The 22,202-nt window shown below is 40.0% G+C and overlaps 1 protein-coding gene across 4 annotated transcripts in view; it reads left to right on the top strand.

The window, feature by feature from the left end:
* Positions 1-22,202, top strand: part of fmnl2a (formin-like 2a) — a 51,869-nt gene that overhangs the window by 23,585 nt on the left and 6,082 nt on the right. For all 4 annotated transcript variants that reach the window (XM_026910888.3, XM_026910878.3, XM_026910895.3 and 1 more), the window contains exons 3-21: positions 360-440; positions 3,410-3,486; positions 5,019-5,102; positions 5,656-5,799; positions 9,094-9,202; positions 9,387-9,463; positions 9,879-9,972; positions 10,801-10,875; positions 12,768-12,878; positions 13,044-13,193; positions 14,170-14,271; positions 15,723-16,050; positions 16,541-16,729; positions 20,332-20,456; positions 20,711-20,913; positions 21,158-21,392; positions 21,694-21,762; positions 21,851-21,931; positions 22,016-22,145. In XM_026910888.3, the coding sequence (XP_026766689.1) occupies positions 360-440; positions 3,410-3,486; positions 5,019-5,102; positions 5,656-5,799; positions 9,094-9,202; positions 9,387-9,463; positions 9,879-9,972; positions 10,801-10,875; positions 12,768-12,878; positions 13,044-13,193; positions 14,170-14,271; positions 15,723-16,050; positions 16,541-16,729; positions 20,332-20,456; positions 20,711-20,913; positions 21,158-21,392; positions 21,694-21,762; positions 21,851-21,931; positions 22,016-22,145 (2,464 nt within the window). The remainder of the gene's footprint in view (positions 1-359; positions 441-3,409; positions 3,487-5,018; positions 5,103-5,655; positions 5,800-9,093; positions 9,203-9,386; positions 9,464-9,878; positions 9,973-10,800; positions 10,876-12,767; positions 12,879-13,043; positions 13,194-14,169; positions 14,272-15,722; positions 16,051-16,540; positions 16,730-20,331; positions 20,457-20,710; positions 20,914-21,157; positions 21,393-21,693; positions 21,763-21,850; positions 21,932-22,015; positions 22,146-22,202) is intronic.

Raw genomic sequence — 22,202 nt, 5'->3', positions numbered from 1 at the left:
CCCTTTGTCCATTCTCTTGGTCACAATTCTAGCGAACAAAACAGTATAAATATCAGATATAGGCTATAGGTAAGAACGATTCCAGAAGCACAGATCTGATTCAGTCCACAGCATCTACATGGCTTCTCCATGAAGTGTCCTCAGGTGGTGAGTTGTGAACCTCAGGGATCTGTGATTGGCTCTCTGCTCTTCCATACCACCTTGTTTTCGAACAGTTAAACAATGTTGTTTACTTGAATTATATGTGATAAAACTACAGCACAAATTTATCATAAATAGCAATACATGCTACTGGTTCTACACTACTGGTCAGTATTTCCCCTGTCGTTTACATATAACAATATCTTGTTCTCTCTCAGGAAAGATTCCAAGTGAAAAACCCTCCTCACACATATATCCAGAAGTTGAAGAGTTATCTGGACCCAGCAGTCACCAGGAAGGTCAGTTCTGATCTGCTACAGCACTTCATGTCTTACACAGTGAACAATGCTTTAACAACATTCCATTGCTGTCAAAAAACAAACAAACAAACAAAAAAACGTCCGAATTCAGACCCCAGAGTGGCTCCATTTTTTTTTTCTTCGTGCTCTGTATAGTATACTGAATGGCATTTTCTCTCCAGTGAGTATTTTATTATTTAGTTCAGGATAGCTGTTTATTTCTGATGCAGAGAGTGTATACTGTGTGGAAAGTTTTCTCCTTTAAGGAGTTTCTAGGCTTCACCACTACAAGGTGACATTTTAATGAAGGAATTGACAGGAGTATAGATGGATGATGACAGGAGAGACAAGAGAATGATGAATGAATGAATGAATGAATGAAGATCAAGGAAAAGGCGTGGTGATAGAACGAGGCGTACAAAGCTGTGCCGATGATACCATAGCAAGTGTTTACAGAAACAACCACAATGAATTATGATTTATGAGATTAGTGGTAAATGAAGAGTTTGTTTCCTACATAAAATCACACTGAGTAGAGCAATGAGAAAGGGTTAACAGCAGAGCTGTTTACACTTAACACTGTTATGACTACAGGAGTTAGCACAAGTGTTTATCTAACTCACTACCTCTACTGTGATATGCTCTACCATCTGCCTCTGTCATGGTAAGGTGAAAACACTTTCATTCTGGGAAAAAAAAAGAGTGCGAAGTTTATTTTTTTCTCTGACTGTGGGAGGCCCATTAAAATCAGGCGGTACTACATGTGAGGCTGTGAGAAAACACCCAGCCATCATACACAAGGCCCCCTCCTGGGTATTGCGCACTCTGATCTCCCTGCCCTTCCCGAAAACAGCAGCAAGAGCACGAGGGTGAAAGAAACAGAAAGTATAGTTAAAACGAGAGTGAAAGAGGAGGAGGGAGAAAAAAAAGCTGTAAGCAAATACAACTGGAAAAGAAAAAGAGAGGCAGCGTTAGGAGAGAAAATAGTTGTGAGAGAAAGTAGGGGCCCAGTAATGCTCTTAGGGACAGAAGTGGTAGAGATAAAGGGAGGTAAGAGGCAGACAGTGAAAAGAAGGAGGGCCATGGAGAGAGAGAGGCAGAGAGTTATGGTTTTACATCCTGGCTCGCCCCATTTTTTTTTTTTTTAACAGCTGAACAATCGCTACTTTGTGTGGTGGTGAGCTTGGAGAGCTGCAGCGGACCTTCTCTCGTTTTTACATAGGACGCATTCCACATACCCTTCTTGGCCAATCAGCAAGCAGCAGGAAGACGGCCATTGCATAAGGTCCTGAAGAATGTCTGAGCCATAGATTTGTTTCCAGTTTCAAGGATGACCCCTCTGGGAGAACACCCCACCCCCTTCCTTTCTCTCTCTCTCTCTGTCTCTCTCTCTCTCTCTCTCTCTCTCTCTCTCTGTGTGTCTCTCTTACTTTCTCACTTGCTCAGACAGCTGGGAATGCTTAGTGAAGACTGAGGAGTCTGAAATCCACACACACATTTACAAGCTTAAAGGGGTAGATCCATTTTAAATATAAAAATGTATGTCACGTAATTATATAATATTATGTATTGTATTATACTATTAGAATTCTAAGTAAAAATATAGTCTTCGGTATGAGTCGGATGAGGCTGCACCATGACGATACTGAAACAAAATAAGACCCTTGGTCAGTTAATTAGACTCAATAAATTAATAAATTTGCCCAATATGCCAACACGAGCGGCAACCAAACAGACATATGAATGCTGAGCTTGTCATGTAACGCAGTATTCAAACTTCAGTATTTTAACAAAGCTCGCTAATATGTAGTGGATTATGGATAAACACCTAGCTAATGCATACAAGGCCAACTTTGGGTAAAATAATTCCAAAAACAAACACAGACATGTCTCTGTGTTACCTGTATAACCTGCTAACATTAAAAGGTTTTCCAACAGACGTGTGGACAGAGTTCCTCTCCACATGTGTCAGAGCAACCAACACAGGGAGCTGTCATGAAGGACATGCTTTTTTTTTCTTTAGCCTGGGCCTCTGTTCTTTTGGTTGGTTTGTTTAATACCACTCTCTACCCCTAGCTGTCTGTCTTTTCTTTTCTTTTTACTATTCACAATGTCTTTGTTTCTTTCTGTCTCTGTGTTTTTTTATTGCATTCACTACTCTCTTGTGATTGAAGATAGCTCTCTCACCTGCTGTATTTTTGACGTCATTATTCGACTTCCGATTAATCGGTGATTGATTATTCATACCTGACCTGTCAGTTTCCAGTCCCTAGTCCGTTTGTACCAGCACAGAGTCGTGCATGTGCATGGCTTCAGCTGAGCTTTTTGTCTGTAGATGAAGGCTAGTCTTCCCCTCCCCTGTTTGCTCTGCTGCGTTGAGCGGTTTGTTCACATGCATTTCACCTGACATGAGATTGGGTCATGGGGCTCGCACACAGGGGCTGTAACCTTGGAAACAGCACGCGGGACAAGAATGGGTCCACAGTTTAACTTCGGCACAGAGAGGCTCACACATGAAATGAGCTCCCACTTTAATGAGATGATATGATTACTCAAAGCATAGGAGTCACCTCTGAACCGAAACAGCAATCAGCAGGACTACTCGTCCATCCAAGTGTTCGCTAATTAGCACTGTTTGCAATGTTTTTTGTAACCAGGTGGGTGAATCCTCCACTTAAGTGCTAATAAATGTTGATCAGGCAAATGAAATAATGAGTTTCTGAACTCACTGACAGACTTGTTTTATCACAGCACATATGCATTATGATATACAGTATATCTTTAACTTCTCTGCACCTTTTTTTTTTCTTTACCTTAGACTGAATGAGATCGTTGTTCTGGGAGTTAGGTGTTAGAGATATTCTACTGATTCAGCAATCCAGAGAAAGGCTGCAGAGAAGTTTTCATTTTTACAGTCCCTTGTTTCCGTTCATACATTGTCATGTTTTTCCCTTTTATCCCATACACAGAAATTCCGCCGGAGAGTTCAAGAATCCACTCAGGTGCTGAGAGAACTAGAAATTTCATTAAGGACTAATCACATTGGGTGAGTGATCAAGACTGTGTGTGTATATGTGTGTGTGTGTGTGTGTTTATATCTTACAGAATAAATAGCTGTTAGTAAGCATTAATGACCATTTTAGTGTTCAGAATTTACATATGAGTCATTTCATATAATAATCTTAGCTTTCTTAGTTTAGCTTTATTTGTTGATGTGGCCAAATACGAGCTCTTACATGTCAGTGAGTTCTCAGACAACACACAATCAATTATTTTTTTTATTCTGTGGTATAGGCTGCTGTAGACACCATTCAGGAAAACAGAAATTGCCGTACAGCATATGCAGACATTCTGAGAACTTCAGAAATTAGATACATTATTATACATATACATACATATACATGACATATTATAACAAACAAAGTAGACGCTGTAACAACAGTATAAACCCCTTTGGGGGGTTATAAGCCAAAGCGGGTGAACAGTTTGCGAGTATGGTTTATAAGCTCATTTATGCTCGCCAGTTCTCTGAAGGTTGCTGTTCTTGTGACGTTAAGGCTGAGAGAATGAGAGGCTGAGATCATTTGATAAGGACGGGACTGCCACAACAAGTCTAAAACCATGCTGGGATCTGCATCAGTAGGAAGTGGAAAAGCTGACAGGTTTTGATGAGGTCACAGCTGCAGAAAAGCAGGAAGTCCTGCTGTTCCATCTATCCATATACCTAAATATACAAGATGTCACACACGGAGAGGCAGCTATACCATAAACAACCAAAGCAAATTGACAGCCTACTCCATATAAACACACCCAGCTCATTTACACAGAGCTTTGCTTACTGTCACTACAGTGGCATTAGTCTTAAACCTTATTCTGCTAAACTGAATTATGTGACTAGTTTTATCTATATAAGATAATGGAGTATTTGCATTTGTTAGTCGCATGAGGAGAGAGACAAATTAGCAAAACAACACAGTAAGGCTGTGCTGTAAAATGTATGTGCTTCCCAGCTCTCAGGGAACGAGTTTTAAGACTCCTGACATGGATAGGATGATAACGAACAAATCTAATTCAAGTGTTAAATTATAGTAATTACTCTTTGAGAAGTGTTTGCAAGGGTAGACTCAACAAAATTGCCACAGAATATAAGCCAATCAAAGACAAGCTCTGTGAGAAGAAAGGAAGTTCTTTCCATGTGGCATTCCAAATGAAAGCAAAGGAGTGCACACACACAGTGGAGAGAACCGGTTAAAAGTGGCTTTTGATCACTCAGCTTTTGTAGTGTGTGTGTGTGTGTGTGTGTGTGTGTGTGTCATTGCCATTGCTTTTGAAGTGCAAAAAATTCATCATTCTGCCCAGAGAATGATGGGAGGAAACACTTGGAATTTAGATTCTGTAAAAGGAAAGAAGATTTCTTCAAATCCTTCCTGTGTCTGTCCATGTGCTACTGTTTGAGACAGTATTCCATATTTTATGATCTGCAGATTTAGCACAAAGCTTTTTGAGATTTCTGAAAATACCTTTTTGCAGCTGTCATTGCTTTGTCCCTTACGTCTCTCTGCCTGTCTTTTTGTGTAGATGGGTGCGTGAGTTTCTAAACGAGGAGAATAAGGGCCTGGACGTGTTGGTGGAGTATCTCTCATTTGCACAGTATGCTGTCACGTAAGTCACCCATGCTTATACACAGCACACAATGAGTACAATAGATCCTTTCTCCTTAACCGCAGATGTATTCACCCTCACATTGCTACATATGCTGTGGTACACTGACTCATCACTCTCTCTCTCTGACTGGACCGGGAATTAGCGTGTATAATGTGCACTGTCCATTCAGTCCATTCACAGAGACAGACACAGTCTCAAGGTTGTACTGTAGAGCCTACAGCAGTTTCCAACCCAGTGAGTGACTAAATATGCTTTATTGGAGTGTGTTCATACTTTTCATACATGTTCATGTATCATTAATTATCTATCACTTTTCTATTAAATGTAAAGAAAAACAAAGCACGTGTCCCAAAATGGGTGTTTCATTTTAGTGGTTAGTAGGGGTAAATATTTGACTCCATTTGAGATTTGACCTAAATGTGCATTGGAGGGGCGTAAATATAAAAAAAAAAATTCCTGTGTGGAGTTGAATTGAAGATGGGAGATTGTACGTGGATCTCAGCTAGTGTAGAAAATGTGCATTCTGAATGCTGTATGTTGATGTGTGTAGATTTGATGGTGATAGTTTTGAGAATGGCACAGACAATGCAATGGACAAGTCTAAATCTTGGAGTCGCTCTATCGAAGATCTCCACAATCTACCCTCTCCGATTCCAGGAAGCATCAGCAGAGCTGGGAGACACTCTACATTAAGGTAACATCTAATGTTAAATGTAGTGAATTAATTTCCTTAGGCGGTAATTTGCCTGCATGTATAACAGCAATCACATGACGCTGGCTGCAGTTATTTGCAGTGGTGTGTATCAGACTTTAGTGAGTGTGCATGGACTTCACGACCTGACAGCAGTTCAAATGACCCGCTGCAATTCAAATCACAAGTTTATATTAAAGTGCTTGTTCTAATACTTTGTTTGGGATTAACTAATACACAGGGAATTGTTTGGCAGACTCTAAGCCTAATAATAAACAAATTAAATCATTTTTAAAAATACTTTATTAAATTAAATATGTATTTAACAACATATATGCAGGACAGAGCAGTTTGTGGTTTCTGGATAACATACCAAGCTGAGTTTTTTTTTTTTGTGTGTTGTTAACTTCAGGAGAGAGAAAAAAGAGAAGCTGATGAGGGAACCACTGTTTATAGCTGCTATAACAGGAACAAACTTGTTTCATGGTTGTTTCGCAACATTAAGCATAACCAAAAATGGTTAAAAGGTATCAGATGATGTGCAATAAGTTAAAAATTGTAATTGTTGGCAAACTGCTGTCATATAAGAGGAATAAAACACTTAGGGACATGCTTCTTTGGGAAAATAATCAGCTTCAGTTCAGCTTCATTTTCCAATAACAGCAAGCCCAGTTTTATGTTTTATTCCTAACATAATACAGTATGACAACAATCAATTCCTCAGATGTGGTCATTGGCAAAAACAGCTAAATTCTCAACATCCTCATCTCAGTGAAAATGCTGCCGTTATACAGGGTGTCCCAAAAGTCTCTATACGTAAGGGACAATGTACGCCGGCACCATGTCGATTGTGCCTTCCTCAGTGGATGTTTGTGGACGTCCACTTTCAGTCTTTTTGAATTTGTTAATAAGTTTGGCAACGGTGTCGTGTGTTGTGTTTGCCAAGTTTCCTGTTAAAATCCTTGCGACAGCTTCCCGATCCAGCCAGGAGAATGATTTCAATATGTTGCTCTTTTGTCAAAGGCATTCTTAAAGCTATCTGAAAGAAATATATATAAACTAAGTATGAAAAAAAAAACACTTTTCTAAAAAGTGTTCATTTCCCCTGTGTATGAAGACTTTTGGAACACCCGGTATAAAAAAAGTCTACAACAAAATGTGTGCTTTATCTATTTTTCCTTGCTGTATGCTTTCCTGCCCTTCATTTGACGGGCAGCTGAGATGCTTCTACTGTTCTTCTACTGTTCACCTAACCCTTTTCGAAGTTTATTTTGACTCTCAGAAGCGATTTTGCTGAAGCATAAACCAGGTATAACCCACGGTACTGATTTTGATCTGCCTGACCTGTAATGTGTCATAAAGAGAACGTAAGATGAATTACTTGCTTTCATAGCACAAACTTGTCAAAACAAGTTGACGCAGCATGAGGTGTAAACTCAGACTATGAATAATAGCCTTAGAAAAATCAAAGAGAACATTTTCAGACTTCCATTCCTATGATGAATGAATTATTCACGATTACAACACACTGTATACTTCCGGAGAGAACGCATATGTGGGTGTGTAGCTTCTGTTTTGAACAGACGAGTAAACGTAACAAACCTACTTCATCCTCACAAGTATGTATTTAACATAATCATAAGCATGATAGTGTTAGCAGATTTTTTTGGGATGTTGTGAATACTTGTGGTAAAAGGGAAAAGTGAAAAAGCTTAGTTATTCTTGGCTCAGAAATCTACGTAACATTCCAGTTTTGTCATTTAGGACCCCTAAACACAAAAACATGTTGAGTTTGGTTCACTCCTTTTGGATAGTTGATTCCAGATTATACAGATTAGGGTTTGAGCTAAGTCCTCCTTTTTCCATCTAATACAGAGAATTTCTCAGTACTTTCATAAAACAACAATGCAGATTGCAGAATGTTAGAGGCTGAATGTTTTTTTTTAGCTAACTTTAATTCGACTAGTGCTAGTGATAAATAATAAATAGCCAAGAATATGACAGTGCAAACTGCGTTTTTCCCTCTCGTGTCTGGCAGGATGTGGGGTTGTTTCCAAAATAGATATTCATGTGTATTCATACCCACATGCACATGTGTAATTTATTATTCTACAGATGATTAATAATGATTTAAAACAGGGATATATACATAATGAAAGTAAAAATAATTAAGGGAAGCACACTTAATGAAGGCAATGTCTTGCTTTTACATGTAAGAATATGAGGAATACTTGTGTATGTGCAGGCCTGTGTCTCACTCTTACTGTCTCATTTGAGGAAGACGTTTCAGAAACATTTCTCTGTCTGTTCGAAAAAGGCACCAATGCTGGTGTGGATGACGACTCTGCATGTACGTGTGTGTGTGTGTGTGTGTGCCTTGTGACAACACATAAATAACCTATTTGTGTGTGTGTGTGTGTGTTTGTTTATATCTCTATATATCTCAAGGATATCTGACAGTTTTGACCTTGCTGGGACATTTGGCTGATCCCCATGAGGAAAACTGCTTTTATACAAAAACTGCATGTTTTATTTTATGAAACTACAAGAGTCATAAGGTTTCCTTTTGCTTATTGGGATTAAGTTTCAGATTAGATTTAGGTATAGAATAGCATTAACAATCTGCATTAATAATTATGTCAGTGTCCTAACTAGAATAGTAAGACAAATGTATGTACTGAACAGTGAATATGCATTAAGCCTGAATGGATGTGTGTGAAGGTTCTGTCAGTGTGCATTTCTCCAAAACGTATGTGTGTGCATGCGTTTTTGCATTTTTTTTTTGTTTAACATTTGTTTGTATGCCCTTGTATTGCAAATAAAAGCCTTGGGCTCATTCTGCCTTTACAAAGCGCCACAAACCTCTGCCGTGCATGTCAATGATGCTGCCATTGTGCACAGCGCAAGTGATATGTGTGTGAAGCTGCTCGAGTTAAGACAATACCCTCTACACAGCAGAGGCACCACAGTTTGTAGGCTACTGTGTTTAATGTCCTCGCTGTAATTTAAGTTATGGTCGGTGGGTTGGCAGTCTCCAGAGCATAATAAACATTATATTTTACTTTAGATTCCACTGCTGTCGCTGTGACAACATTTGTCGGTTCGCTACCATTCAACGCTTTAGTGTTAGATTGCGCTATTGCTCTGGTTTTCTCTGAGCCTGTTTTGTCTCAACATTGTAACAGTTTTGTTCTGAAATGTGTTTTTTCAAATTGCATCTGATTGTTAGTGGGGAAGCGATTTATCCCTTCAGTGTTTTGTGAAAGTTTTTTCCTTCACTCTTGACTCTCTTCTCAGATGTAATACATTGCCCAGCAGAAGAACATTGAAGAATTCGAGATTGCTGTGTAAGAAAGACGACGTTCACGTCTGCATTATGTGCCTGCGAGCCATTATGAACTATCAGGTGAACACCACACACAGTAGAATACATACAATATGCTGACAAATGCTTTGTTTTCTTTTGTGTACACTTTGACAGGTCATTTTTCAATTATTCATTATTTGATGTTTAATTCAGATTTAGGCATCCTTCTGTGCTCATTAATGCCTCGCTCACTTTTTTTTTCTTTGTTTGTTTTTGTTGTTAGTATGGCTTCAACATGGTTATGTCCCACCCTCATGCTGTGAATGAAATTGCACTAAGTCTGAACAACAAGAACCCCAGGTAAAGCATTGTAAATGATGTGTGTGGTTGTGTGTGTCTGTGCTGGAGGGAGAAAGGGAGAAAGTGCTTTAGAGAGGGAGATTGAAAACACCTGCTTTGTAATGGAGTTTTCCCAGCATGTGCCACGCTCTCATTCAGGCAGGTTGCGAGTCCTCTGGCAGGGTCATAAATATCGGCAGCTGCAACAAGACAATCTCCTAATCTGTGTGTGTGGGTGTGCCCAGTTTTGCATGTGCATAGCCTGCTAACTTGTTTTGTGTCAGTGCACTTCACATACCACAATAGTAGTCATGCCAATTTAAATCCTCTGTCGTGTTTGCTGTTTAATGTGATATAATTTCAGACATGAAATGGTGAAATACAGCACTGATATCCTCCCTCTGCGTGTGTGTGTGTGTGTGTGTGTGTTTTGCAGGACGAAAGCGCTAGTACTGGAGCTGCTGGCTGCTGTGTGTCTAGTCAGAGGGGGGCATGAGATCATTCTCGCTGCTTTTGATAACTTTAAAGAGGTACAGAGCTGTTCCCGTATCACCATTATTTTTAACATTGCACTGTAGGAAGTCCTGTCATCCTATGCAATATTTCTATTTAGAAATTTTCTTTCTCTTCATTTCACTTTCTTTGTTCCATATGTCCACATATTTCGTCAACCATCGCTTTGCCCCTTTTACTTAAAAAAGCAATTCATGATGCATACAGTTTGTATGAGAGGGTGGAGTGAGACGTGGGGAAGGAGATCGCTTGTCTGTTGGTGTTATAATACGTAGTAGATGTATTACTGACAGAAATGTCTGTAACTGTCAGCTTATTTAGCAGTGTTTGTGACAGTGTTTGATTATTTGATTATTAGAAGTAAAAAAAAAATATTAACACTTTTAAATACCAGTGCTGTAGGGCTATAGGGAACCAGTAGTAACAGCTATACATGCAAATCACATCTCTTAGACAACAGTCCAGATTTGAAGCAGGTTCAGCTTTGAGCAGGATTATGGATTCTGTATGGTTTAAGGTAGTTACTGCAGTAATGAATTTTATTTAATTCCACAAAGCCCATTTGTGTTCTAAGAAATGCCCACTCACATATAAATGATTTATTGGATAGTTAGCTTTCATACGGCTCTCTGTTTTCAAGCAGTCAAATTCTGGTTTCTTCCTTCGATTCCCCTGTATCTGTGTAACACAGTAATCTTAACCAAGGTCACTGGGTAAATTTTAACATTTCTATTGTCTTCTTGTTTATTATAGAGTAGGCAGGTTTTTGTCTTTTTGCAAGCATGTCACATACAAATTCTTGTGTATTAACAAAAGAAAATGGAAATATATGCTTTGTTTTAAAGGTTTGTTCAGAAAATCAACGCTTTGAGAAGCTGATGGAGCACTTCAAGAATGAGGACAATAACATCGACTTTATGGTACTTACCCAAACCCATGTCAAGCAACTACCAGTGACTTCTTTTAAATCCTTAACTGCTATTCAGTTTGTAAATTCAGTTTGTAATAGTAGATTATTACTGCACAATAAATACACTTCTAGTTTCTGCTGCACTGTGCCACTTAAATGAACCATAAATTACAGGTCAACTCATTTGCTATAACTTAGGCACAGAGGAGCAGGCCTGTGTGTATTTAGTTCTCGTGTGTTAAATTCACAAGTCTGTGTCAGCTCGCTGTCATGTAGTCGTTCATGTATGAGAAACGCCCTCACGAAGCAGTCCATTTGTGCCTTGCTTCAAGTCAGTTATTTTCATTAGTCTCTTTTGCTGCAGTGTTATTTAGACTCAGACTTTTGATGAAAACATCTAATAGCTATTGTTCTGTTTTAGTCATTATTATTAGTTTTAGTCTAGTCTTTGTTTGATGAGGAACTAAGCAGTTTTAGTCAGTTCTGCTCAATGAACAAGATTAGTCAGTGAAACCTATTGCCTTTTTTTCCTGTCAGATTTTTCCAGTATGTTCTGTGTACACTGTATGGCCAAAAGTATGTGGACACCTGACCATCACACACTTGTGTGCTTCTTGAACATCCCATTCCAAAACCATGGGCATTAATATGGAGTTAGTCCTCCCTTTGTTGCTATAACAGCCTCCTCTCTTCTGGAAAGGCTTTCCACTAGATTTTGCCTGTGAGGATTTGCTCATTCAGCCACAAGAGCATTAGTGAAGTCAGGCACTGATGTTGAGTAAGGAGGCCTGGGGCGCAATCTGTGTTCTAATTCATGTGTTCAGTGGGGTTGAGATCAGGGCTCTGTGCAGGTCATTCGAGTTCTTCCACTCCAATTTTGGCAAACCATGTCTTCATGGACCTCGCTTTGTGCACAGAGGCATTGTCATGCTGAAACAGATTTTGGTTAGGCCCCTTAGTTCCAGTAAAGGGACATTGTAATGTTAAAGCATACAGAGACATACTAGACAGTTGTGACAGTGTGTGGAAGGCCCACATACTGGTGTGATGGTTAATGATAAAATTCTGAAGTGCCTAAAACTTATCACATCACAGAAAAAGAAAGGCTTTTTCTGTGATGTGATAAGTTTTAGGCACTTCAGAATTTTATCATTCTGCTATCACTGTATCTCCAACATACAGCAGCTCCTTCATAGAGTAATGGGCATATTTAATAATGTTACTCCAGTGGGCACATGTTTTACCCTACATATACCTGATAAAAGGAAAATAATTTCACTGATTTTAGTAGGGCATCGTCAAGCACACTAGATCTAGCTAGCTAGTGTTGTACTGTAGTTTTGTAGCTTAACAGTTTTTTTTTCTCTAGGGGTTAAAACAATGGCATTATAGTTGAAATAGCTGGTAATGTTACCAAGCATTGTAGAAGATCCAACTGCATATTTCTGCACAAAGTCACAAAGTTTTAGCTTTAGCATACATGCGAATCAGTGGAGTCAGGCCCGGAGTCTATCTTTGCAGTGAGTACAACCACAGGTGCAAGAGAGTAGCAAGCAGCACACCGCAGTTAATTTGTTTGTGTAATCACCTTTGTCAGGTCAACACATTACTTACATTTTTGTCTTGTCTTTACAATTCATCTGAGATCTTGCATGCAAGGGTTATATTTTCTTTCCTTTATTATATATGTAATTATTGTCATGTAAAAAAAAAGGCAAAAGAAATGTATCTTAGTTTTTCGTCACCTAATTTGACATTGTTCTGCCGACCGCTGAATGTGCTTTGCATGCTTTACTATCCTGAGCATAGTAACTAGGCACACCCTATTTGGTCACCATTTAGTATTTACTTTTCTTCTTTACAATTCTACCTATTAACTTTCAGCTTTCCACTACTTTCCAGGTGGCCTGTATGCAGTTCATAAACATTGTGGTCCACTCAGTAGAAGATATGAATTTCAGAGTGCACCTACAATATGACTTCACGAAACTATGTTTGGACGAGTACCTGGATGTGAGTATGCATTAGGACAGTGGTATAAAGGCCAGGTTTATTTAGCTGTTTTGTCTGTAGGAAAAAAATCCAACCCGTTAAAGCTTTTCTCATTCGCTATTTTTGTAGATACACTCATCCCCTGGTTGCTTTTTCTCTGTTTCCTTGTCTCTGTGCTCTGAGTAGAAGCTGAAGCACACTGAGAGCGATAAATTGCAGGTGCAGATCCAGGCCTACCTGGATAACGTGTTCGATGTGGGAGCTCTGTTAGAGGATGCTGAGACGAAGAACGCGGCGCTGGAACGAGTGGAGGAGCTGGAGGAGAGCATTTCTCATGTGAGTGCCATGTTTAGACACCCATCACATTTCCCTTCCCAGAGACCATGAGAATAAAAATAAGCAAAGTTCCTTACATGTAAATGTGTTTCACTCATCTATTTGTTTAAAACCTCTACCTCAGGAAAGAGTTTAACAGCATTGCCCTCACCTCTAGAAGATGTAGCTTATGTGTTCAGTTTTTCCTGCTCACAGCAGATATAACCAATCATATGGAGACTTTGATAGTTAGCTAATAAGCTGAACAAGTGTTCAGCTTTCCTAACAAGGGTTAGGAATATGGAAAACCTGAAAACATGCAGGTCTGTGGGGCTTTTGGCCTGAAGTTAAAAGACTGCTTATGGTTCTGGGAACAAACCTGAGTTTTTTTTTTTTTTTTTTTTTTTTTTTTTTTTGTTCAGCCAAGCAGTGGACTTTATTAAACAAATTAGATCAATTAAGACTGTTCCTCAATTCATCTAATCAGATGACAAAGGAATTGACATGAATAGTGCCCCAGATACTTAATGATTAGCATGTCAAAGCTTTGAAGTGACGCTTTTTCACAGTAGGCATCAAGTATCTTTGAACACTTCAGTTTGATTAGTTGCCCTCTTCCTATTTAACAAGTTTCACAGAAATCGACTGTGCTAATGCTAAAACGTGGTTTGTTGGAATTGCAGCTCTAACCTTTTGATCTAAGGCCGATAGTTGTTCATTGGGCCATAACCATGATTGGATTAGCAGTTCCCAAAAATCTTATTAATATGTGCTGTTTGATGTGATTTCTGCCGCTGATGCACCAATTTACCACAAGAATATTAGTCATATTACTTGCAAATTAGCTATTAGTTTAAGATTATTATTAAATTATCTTGAGCTAAGGCTCTCTTAATTTACACAATTGAGACAGCCTAAGATCAAGATACACAATCCATATTAGTCAAAAATCAAAAAATTTCAAATCAGAATTTCTGTTTGTGAACTCCCAATGCAGATGACAGAGAAGTTACAGGACACAGAAAATGAAGCTATGGCAAAGATTGTGGAACTGGAGAAGCAGCTAATGCATAAGAATAAGGAACTGGACTCTATACGGGTAAGAGTTTCCCTGCCTCTTTATCCCTGTTTACTCTGTTTTGTTTTGTTTTTTTTGTTTGTTTTGTTTTAGTACAAGCTATGTCTTATTTCTATATACACTATATTACCGAAAGTATTCGGTCACCTGCCTTGACTCACATATGAACTTAAGTGCCATCCCATTCCTAACCCATAGGGTTCAATATGATGTCGGTCCACCTTTTGCAGCTATTACAGCTTCAACTCTTCTGGGAAGGCTGTCCACAAGGTTGAGGAGTGTGTTTATAGGAATTTTTGACCATTCTTCCAAAAGCGCATTGGTGAGGTCACACACTGATGTTGGTCGAGAAGGCCTGGCTCTCAGTCTCTGCTCTAATTCACCCCAAAGGTGTTCTATCGGGTTCAGGTCAGGACTCTGTGCAGGCCAGTCAAGTTCATCCACACCAGACTCTGTCATCCATGTCTTTATGGACCTTGCTTTGTGCACTGGTGCACAGTCATGTTGGAAGAGGAAGGGGCCCGCTCCAAACTGTTCCCACAAGGTTGGGAGCATGGAATTGTCCAAAATGTTTTGGTATCCTGAAGCATTCAAAGTTCCTTTCACTGGAACTAAGGGGCCAAGCCCAACTCCTGAAAAACAACCCCACACCATAATTCCTCCTCCACCAAATTTCATACTCGGCACAATGCAGTCCGAAATGTACCGTTCTCCTGGCAACCTCCAAACCCAGACTCGTCCATCAGATTGCCATATGGAAAAGCGTGATTCATCACTCCAGAGAACGCGTCTCCACTGCTCTAGAGTCCAGTGGCGGCGTGCTTTACACCACTGCATCCGACGCTTTGCATTGCACTTGGTGATGTGTGGCTTGGATGCAGCTGCTCGGCCATGGAAACCCATTCCATGAAGCTCTCTGCATACTGTACTTGGGCTAATCTGAAGGTCACATGAAGTTTGGAGCTCTGTAGCAATTGACTGTGAAGAAAGTCGACGACCTCTTTGCACTATGCGCTTCAGCATCCGCTGACCCCTCTCCGTCAGTTTCCGTGGCCTACCACTTCGTGGCTGAGTTGCTGTTGTTCCCAAACTCTTCCATTTTGTTATGATAAAGCTGACAGTTGACTGTGGAATATTTAGGAGCGAGGAAATTTCACGACTGGATTTGTTGCACAGGTGGCATCCTATGACAGTTCCACGCTGGAATTCACTGAGCTCCTGAGAGTGGCCCATTCTTTCACAAATGTTTGTAAAAACAGTCTGCATGCCTAAATGCTTGATTTTATACACCTGTGGCCAGGCCAAGTGATTAGGACACCTGATTCTGATCATTTGGATGGGTGACCGAATACTTTTGGTAATATAGTGTATGAAAAAGTAACTTTAGCTTGAAATATAAATATAACAAAATCTGCAGGGTGAACAGAAAAACATCTGTAAGAATTCTGTTATTCTTTTGCAATTGGCTATAGGAAGTCTACAAGGATGCTAACTCGCAGGTGCACACGCTGAGGAGGATGGTGAAGGAGAAGGATGAGGCCATTCAGAGGCAGTGCAATCTGGAGAAGAAGATTCATGAACTGGAAAAGCAAGGAACCATCAAGATCCAGAAGAAAGGAAATGGGGATATTGCCATCCTGCCCTCTGCTCCATCTACTAACGGCCTGCTGGCGGGCACGGAGGGTGTGATGGGGGTACCCGGGGGTGCCATGGTGGGTCCTGTGGGACCGAGTAACGGTGTAGAACCAGGCATGTCCATGCCACCACCTCCCCCTCCGCCACCGCCTATGCCTGCGTCACGTGAGTGATTTAGATGTACTTCTGTGGTTAGAGACTTAGATCCGACACTAGTGCATCAATACTCAGTTATCCTGAGCAGTGCACTGATGTTTGAGCAGTAGTAAACCCCATTTGAAATATTCAGTGTTTGTGCTACTACAGCATTTTATAAGCTTTTAAATGGAAATGATAACAGAGGCATGGCTGCCTTCAGCTCCAGCAGTTCTCTTTTGTGGCACGCAGCAAGTGGATTAGAAACAGCAAATGACTTTATATTTGGTCTCGCTAATTGAGTCTCAGTGGGAGAAATATCTTCTGGCAGGCTATCATAGCATGTCTCTTTCTCTCTTTGTTGCTCTTTTACATTTTGTGTTGCTTTTTTCTTTTTGGTATTTTATGTCATTCTCTTGTGTTCATAGCTTTTTATTATCACTCCTTGTTCGTATTCTTTCTTATCTCTTTGTTTACTTTCATTCATTGGCTCTTTTCTCTTCTGTCTTTTATGTTTCAGTACCAAACGGTCCATCAGCTGTGCTCGAGCCACCCCCTCCTCCTCCTCCTCCTCCACCACCGCCCCCTCTTCCAGGCTCTGGCATCGGTGTGCTGGAATCTTCCCCTATGCCCCCACCTCCACCACCCATGGCACCACCTCTACCAGGCTGTGGATCCCCCACTGTAATCTTCAATTCAGGTCTCGCAGGTAAGACTCCCATGCAGGCAACATGTCACATCATCCCCTTTTATCTCATCAAGCATCTCAGAAGGCAACGACACCGAACTAATCGGAGTCGCCACTCACAGTGTATATTCTAACCAGTATTTTTAATGGTGTATTCAGTTTATCATTTTGAAAATATAGATGTATATCCTACAGAAACTGCAGTTTTAAGAATTGTACAGGTAAGTAAAGGAGATGACTTTGTGGATGTCCAATAATAAAACTGTAACTCACGATAGCAGCAAGAGCCACAGTGCCTAGAATAAACCCTCTTTTTAACAATAACAACAAAATTTCTTGGAAATATACTTTAATGGTAGTATATACAAAACACAAACGAAATACCAAAAGCTTCTGTCCTGACGGTCACACGGCATTATGTTCATATGATAGTGAGTCAGTTGTCCCTTCGCTCCACACAATACATTTACTTGTATTTTTTTAAAATAGAACATTAAAAGAGACATCGTTGGTGCTTTATCAGCATTATTACACTGATGTCACTGCGTCTGTGGAACCTTAATATTATAACCTTGGATTTTATCAGCCAAACAATATGTTGGTCTGGCTCTATGTGTTTTTATAAGAAACTTCACTGTCTGGCTGTGCTATTGTGTACAAGACGCTATGGTATTGTTTGTAAGTTGGGCCTTACTGCTCTTCTCAGCAGCACATGATAATGATCACTAAGGCTGTGTGTATTTACTCACTGTTCCTTAGCACTGTTTAACTTCGCAGACAGGCTGTTTGGTCAGACGGAACTGACTCACACATAGTCAAATGAAGACAAAATCCCACTGATAGTTTTTCCTGTGTGAGGGAAAAATGCCTCAGTTCCCAATCTAGACCAAACAAAGATTTTAAAAGTATCAATGATTAAGTGTGAATTCTCAGACTATTACGTACCAATGATCTTTTTTAATCTTTGAAAGGATTAAAGGAACAATGAAAGGAATTTCTGAAAGCAAATCATCACTTATGATGCAATCACTAGGCTTGATCTACCCAGAAAATGCTCCCTGTCAGATTGGATCTGTCTCTCTAATGTAAATTAACACCATCCACAGCATGAACGAGCAGTCCCTTTGTATAAATACTAAGGTTGCGAATCTTTACACTGTAACACTGAGAAGTACACGCAAATTTACTGGCTAAGTTCTTAAATGCTGAGCTCTGACTGCATAGGGTGACAAGCTGAAAAATCAGCTGCCATGAGACCATATTGCTGGCCTTGCCTTGAAACTTTACATTCTCTGTAAAACATGCCACTGTTAATGGAGCAAAGATGAGCAACTAACCTTGTGTAACATTTTATAACTATGGTAAAATGGGGGACAGCTGATCATATCTTGAAGGCTACTTTTCTGTTATTCTTACTAATTTCTTGCTTTTTGTTTCTCTTCTATCTTTGTGCCAACATAGAAGGACCCATCAAGCTGTTCTGTAGGTTTTCTGTGTTTTGACTGTGCTCTTACTATTTCGTCTTTTTATGTAATGTATGTATTGTTGAGATGGCATTTTTAGTCCCAAAAGGCATAATAATCAACAGAATTCCCATCAGTTTCTGGTGCTCCAAGGCAGCTTATGTCTAATTATTCCACTTGAAGCCAGGCATAAATTTAGAAGCTCTGCTGCAAGGCTTTTACTTCACTCTGATCAGACTGTTCAGTCCAAAAAAGGAACATTTTCTAGACCTCACTTTGCACAGTTCAGCACATTTGTAGATGCCAAAGTATGAAACCACATGTTCCATGAGACCCAAGGCCTTTGTTCCTATACTTGTTCATTGCAGTCGAAATCCATGACACTATTCGGAAATTGTGGGATCCACAGGCAGACCTAACCACAATTCCAGTTCTATAGTACTCTCTCAGTCTCTCCATTACATTATCAGATTTTGATGGAGAATTTTACAGCCCCAGCTAAACTCATTAAAAATGCAGTTTACAAATGCTATCACTATTTGTAAACTTTAGGGGCTAAAAATGCCACTCTGTGTGTTCAGTTAAAGTGGGTGTTGTGTGCTGCCGCATGTTAAAAAAGAGTGGCAAGTGAATTACTGTGCAAATGTAAGAATGTAGCCTGCTACACAGACACAGCATGGCCAATGCATCACACAACTGCAGATAATGTACAGAAAGTTGGCTGGATTTCTTATTTTACTCCATCCATCCGTACCACCATGGTGGTACCTCTCCCCCTACGTATATAGACGGGTTACAAATAAGGAAGGAAAAGGCTGAATAAATGAGTGTAGAAAGAACATGTGCAGACACGTGTACTACATGATGTAATTAAGTAGTTAACATCTTATGTTGCTTTGTAACGTGTATAAAAATGCTGAGTTGACCTCAATTTTGGATCAAAATGACAGGAGGAAAAGATGTAAGTGACTTGAAAGAGAGTTCAGTGTCAGCAGTCCATTAACAACTGCCTAGAGAGGGATAGTATACTAAGGTTGTAGCGCATGAACTCCTTGTTACAAAGATAAATGGACATTTGAGGACATTTGGCTCACTGAATGTTTTGATGAGGATGAAAATTAAGTAAATCATATGCCATGACCTTCACAGTCAGTAGATCTCAACCCAGTTTAACATCTGTGGCAGATTTTGCATGGTGTGTTATGACGTGTTAGACGGAAATCTTTTAGAAGAATGGTTTTCATCTCTCCAGTACAGATCCAAAGATGTGTAGAATTGATTTCAGGATCTGAAGTGAAGTGAAGTGACTTGTGGCCAAGTATGGTGACCCATACTCGGAATTTGTGCTCTGCATTTAACCCATCCAAGTGCCCAAGTGCACACACAGTAGTGAACACACCCAGAGCAGTGGGCAGCCTTTTTTGCTGCGGCACCCGAGGAGCAGTTGGGGGTTCGGTGCCTTGCTCAAGTCACCTCAGTCGTGGTATTGAGGGTGGAAGAGAGCGCTGGTCATTCACTCCCCCCACCTACAATCCCTGCCGGACCTGAGACTCGAACCCACAACCTTCAGGTTCACCTTCGGGTTACAAGTCCGACTCTCTATCCATTAGGCCACGACTGCCCCCTAGGTGGCTCATGGTGGCTCATGGTGGCTCATGGTGGCTCATGGTGGCCCATCACCTTGCAAAGGCATTGTTATTTTGTTCTTTAAGTTGTCACCCGTCTGTACATGCCCTGCAAAAGGGGATACTCTGTTACATCGTGTCCTATGGTCTGTACTATAGTGCACAGTTGCAGCATTGCTGAATTCTCCCCACAATAAGGCTACTCAGTCCAATAATAGAATCTTTACCAAGGGTTAGTCGCGAGAAAGTGAGTCATTCTTATTCACTCGCTGTCACCTCACTATGACTGAATGCAGCTCTACACAGAGTCTGTTTCTCCATACTGCTCGATTTCTCATTGTTGCCATGGAACTTCAGTGTCAATATGAAGGATTTACCCTTTTCTTTTAGTCCCCACAGTGACCATGCTCCACAGTGTGGCTGTCACCACTTCTAAATCAGCACTCACTTTAATGACATTATTTGTGTAGTGTTTGTTCTGAAATGTGAAATGATGAATGTATGCTGTATGAGATATGCCTTTTGTGATGTGCAGCTGTGAAGATTAAGAAGCCAATCAAAACGAAATTCCGAATGCCAGTGTTTAACTGGGTGGCACTGAAGCCCAACCAGATCAATGGCACTGTCTTCAATGAGATCGATGATGAGAGGATACTAGAGGTAAAAGTTCTCACACTACCCTAAATTATGCCACAGTCTGAATGTTTTATGTGCACACTCAAGCGATAGCCCTATAAAATTTATGTGCACTTATGCACAAGAATATTATTTTGTGTTTTCTTTGCACCTGATGTTTAACACTTGGTACTGTATTCACAAATCAGAATTAGAAAAGAATTAACACGAAACTGTGCACACTTATGATATGAAGATCTGAAGAAACTTTAATGCCCTATTTCTCTTGTTTCCTTTAGGATCTGAATGTAGATGAGTTTGAGGAGATATTTAAGACAAGAGCTCAGGGCCCTGCTATTGATGTCACTTCTAGCAAGCAGAAGACCATCCAGAAGGTTCCTAATAAAGTTTCACTACTGGATTCCAACAGGGCCAAAAATCTGGCCATCACACTCCGAAAAGTGGGCAAGACTCCGGAGGAAATCTGCAAAGCAATTCAGATGTAAGTTATATTAAGCTGAAGATAACGTTTTTGAAAACCGTCATACTTTTTCCTATGTTCTGTTTACTGTTACTCTCACTGCACAGGAGAGTTTGTGTTCAGTACACTCATTCATTTTCATAAGAGCGTTATTCTCCCTATCTGTGGAAAACCGTTATAGCTGCAGCCACACTTCGATTTAAAGGTGGAACCTGGTAAAGCATGCATTAAAGTGTCTTCATCGTTCTCTCCTTTGCTCTCTCAGGTTTGACTTGCGGATGTTGCCGGTGGACTTTGTGGAGTGTCTGCTGCGCTTCATTCCCACAGAGCCCGAGGTAAAAATGTTACGGCAGTATGAGAAAGAGAAAAAGCCACTGGAAAACCTTACGGATGAAGACCGCTTCATGATGCAGTTCAGCAAAATCGAACGCCTCATGCAGAAGATGACTATTATGGCATTTGTGGGGAACTTTAGTGAGAGCGTGCAGATGCTCACTCCGGTAAGTATTAAACATTTGTCACCTGTTACTTTGATGTAAATACCTACTGTTATATCTTTACGTCTGTATTTACTGTATTGACTCATTCTATATTTACTCAGTCAGTATTTTCCATGTTTTTATTTTTTTATTTTTTACTGTAGCTTACAGATCATTTCCCAATTAATCTATAACTCTGTAAGAAAGGGTTTCTCATGCCTTTTCACTTCAGTGTCTTTTGTCTGTGCATGCTTATAAAACCTTTTTTGATAGAAGAGTCTATTTGATGTTTTCTCTATTTTTTTTTTTTTTGACTCAACAGCAACTGCACGCCATCATCGCAGCATCTGTGTCCATCAAGTCTTCACAGAAACTTAAGAAAATCCTGGAGGTTAGTGTGTTATATTCCCAGAGATGTCTTTCATTTCTTTGGTTGTACACTCTTACTGAAAACCTCCTGTTTTTTTCTGCACTTGCAGATTATATTGGCTCTTGGGAACTACATGAACAGCAGTAAAAGAGGGGCAGTGTATGGCTTTAAACTTCAGAGTTTAGACTTGGTAAGACTCACTTACTTTCTGTTACACTGCTGAAGTCCTTCCTGTCTCAGGATTCAATACACTAACCTGGTTTTGTGTTACAAGTTAATAGATACCAAATCAACAGACAGGAAGATAACACTGTTGCACTACATTGCAAATGTAGTGAAGGAGAAGTACCAGCAGGTGGCACTGTTCTATAACGAGCTCCATTATGTGGAAAAAGCAGCAGCAGGTACAGTATATAGAAAAAATTGTATAAATTTAATGTGGCATATCTAATGTTGTCTTT

The sequence above is a fragment of the Pangasianodon hypophthalmus genome, chromosome 5, assembly GCF_027358585.1.
Source record: "Pangasianodon hypophthalmus isolate fPanHyp1 chromosome 5, fPanHyp1.pri, whole genome shotgun sequence".
NCBI classification, from domain to species: domain Eukaryota; kingdom Metazoa; phylum Chordata; class Actinopteri; order Siluriformes; family Pangasiidae; genus Pangasianodon; species Pangasianodon hypophthalmus.
This window is presented reverse-complemented; position numbering and strand designations above follow the sequence as displayed.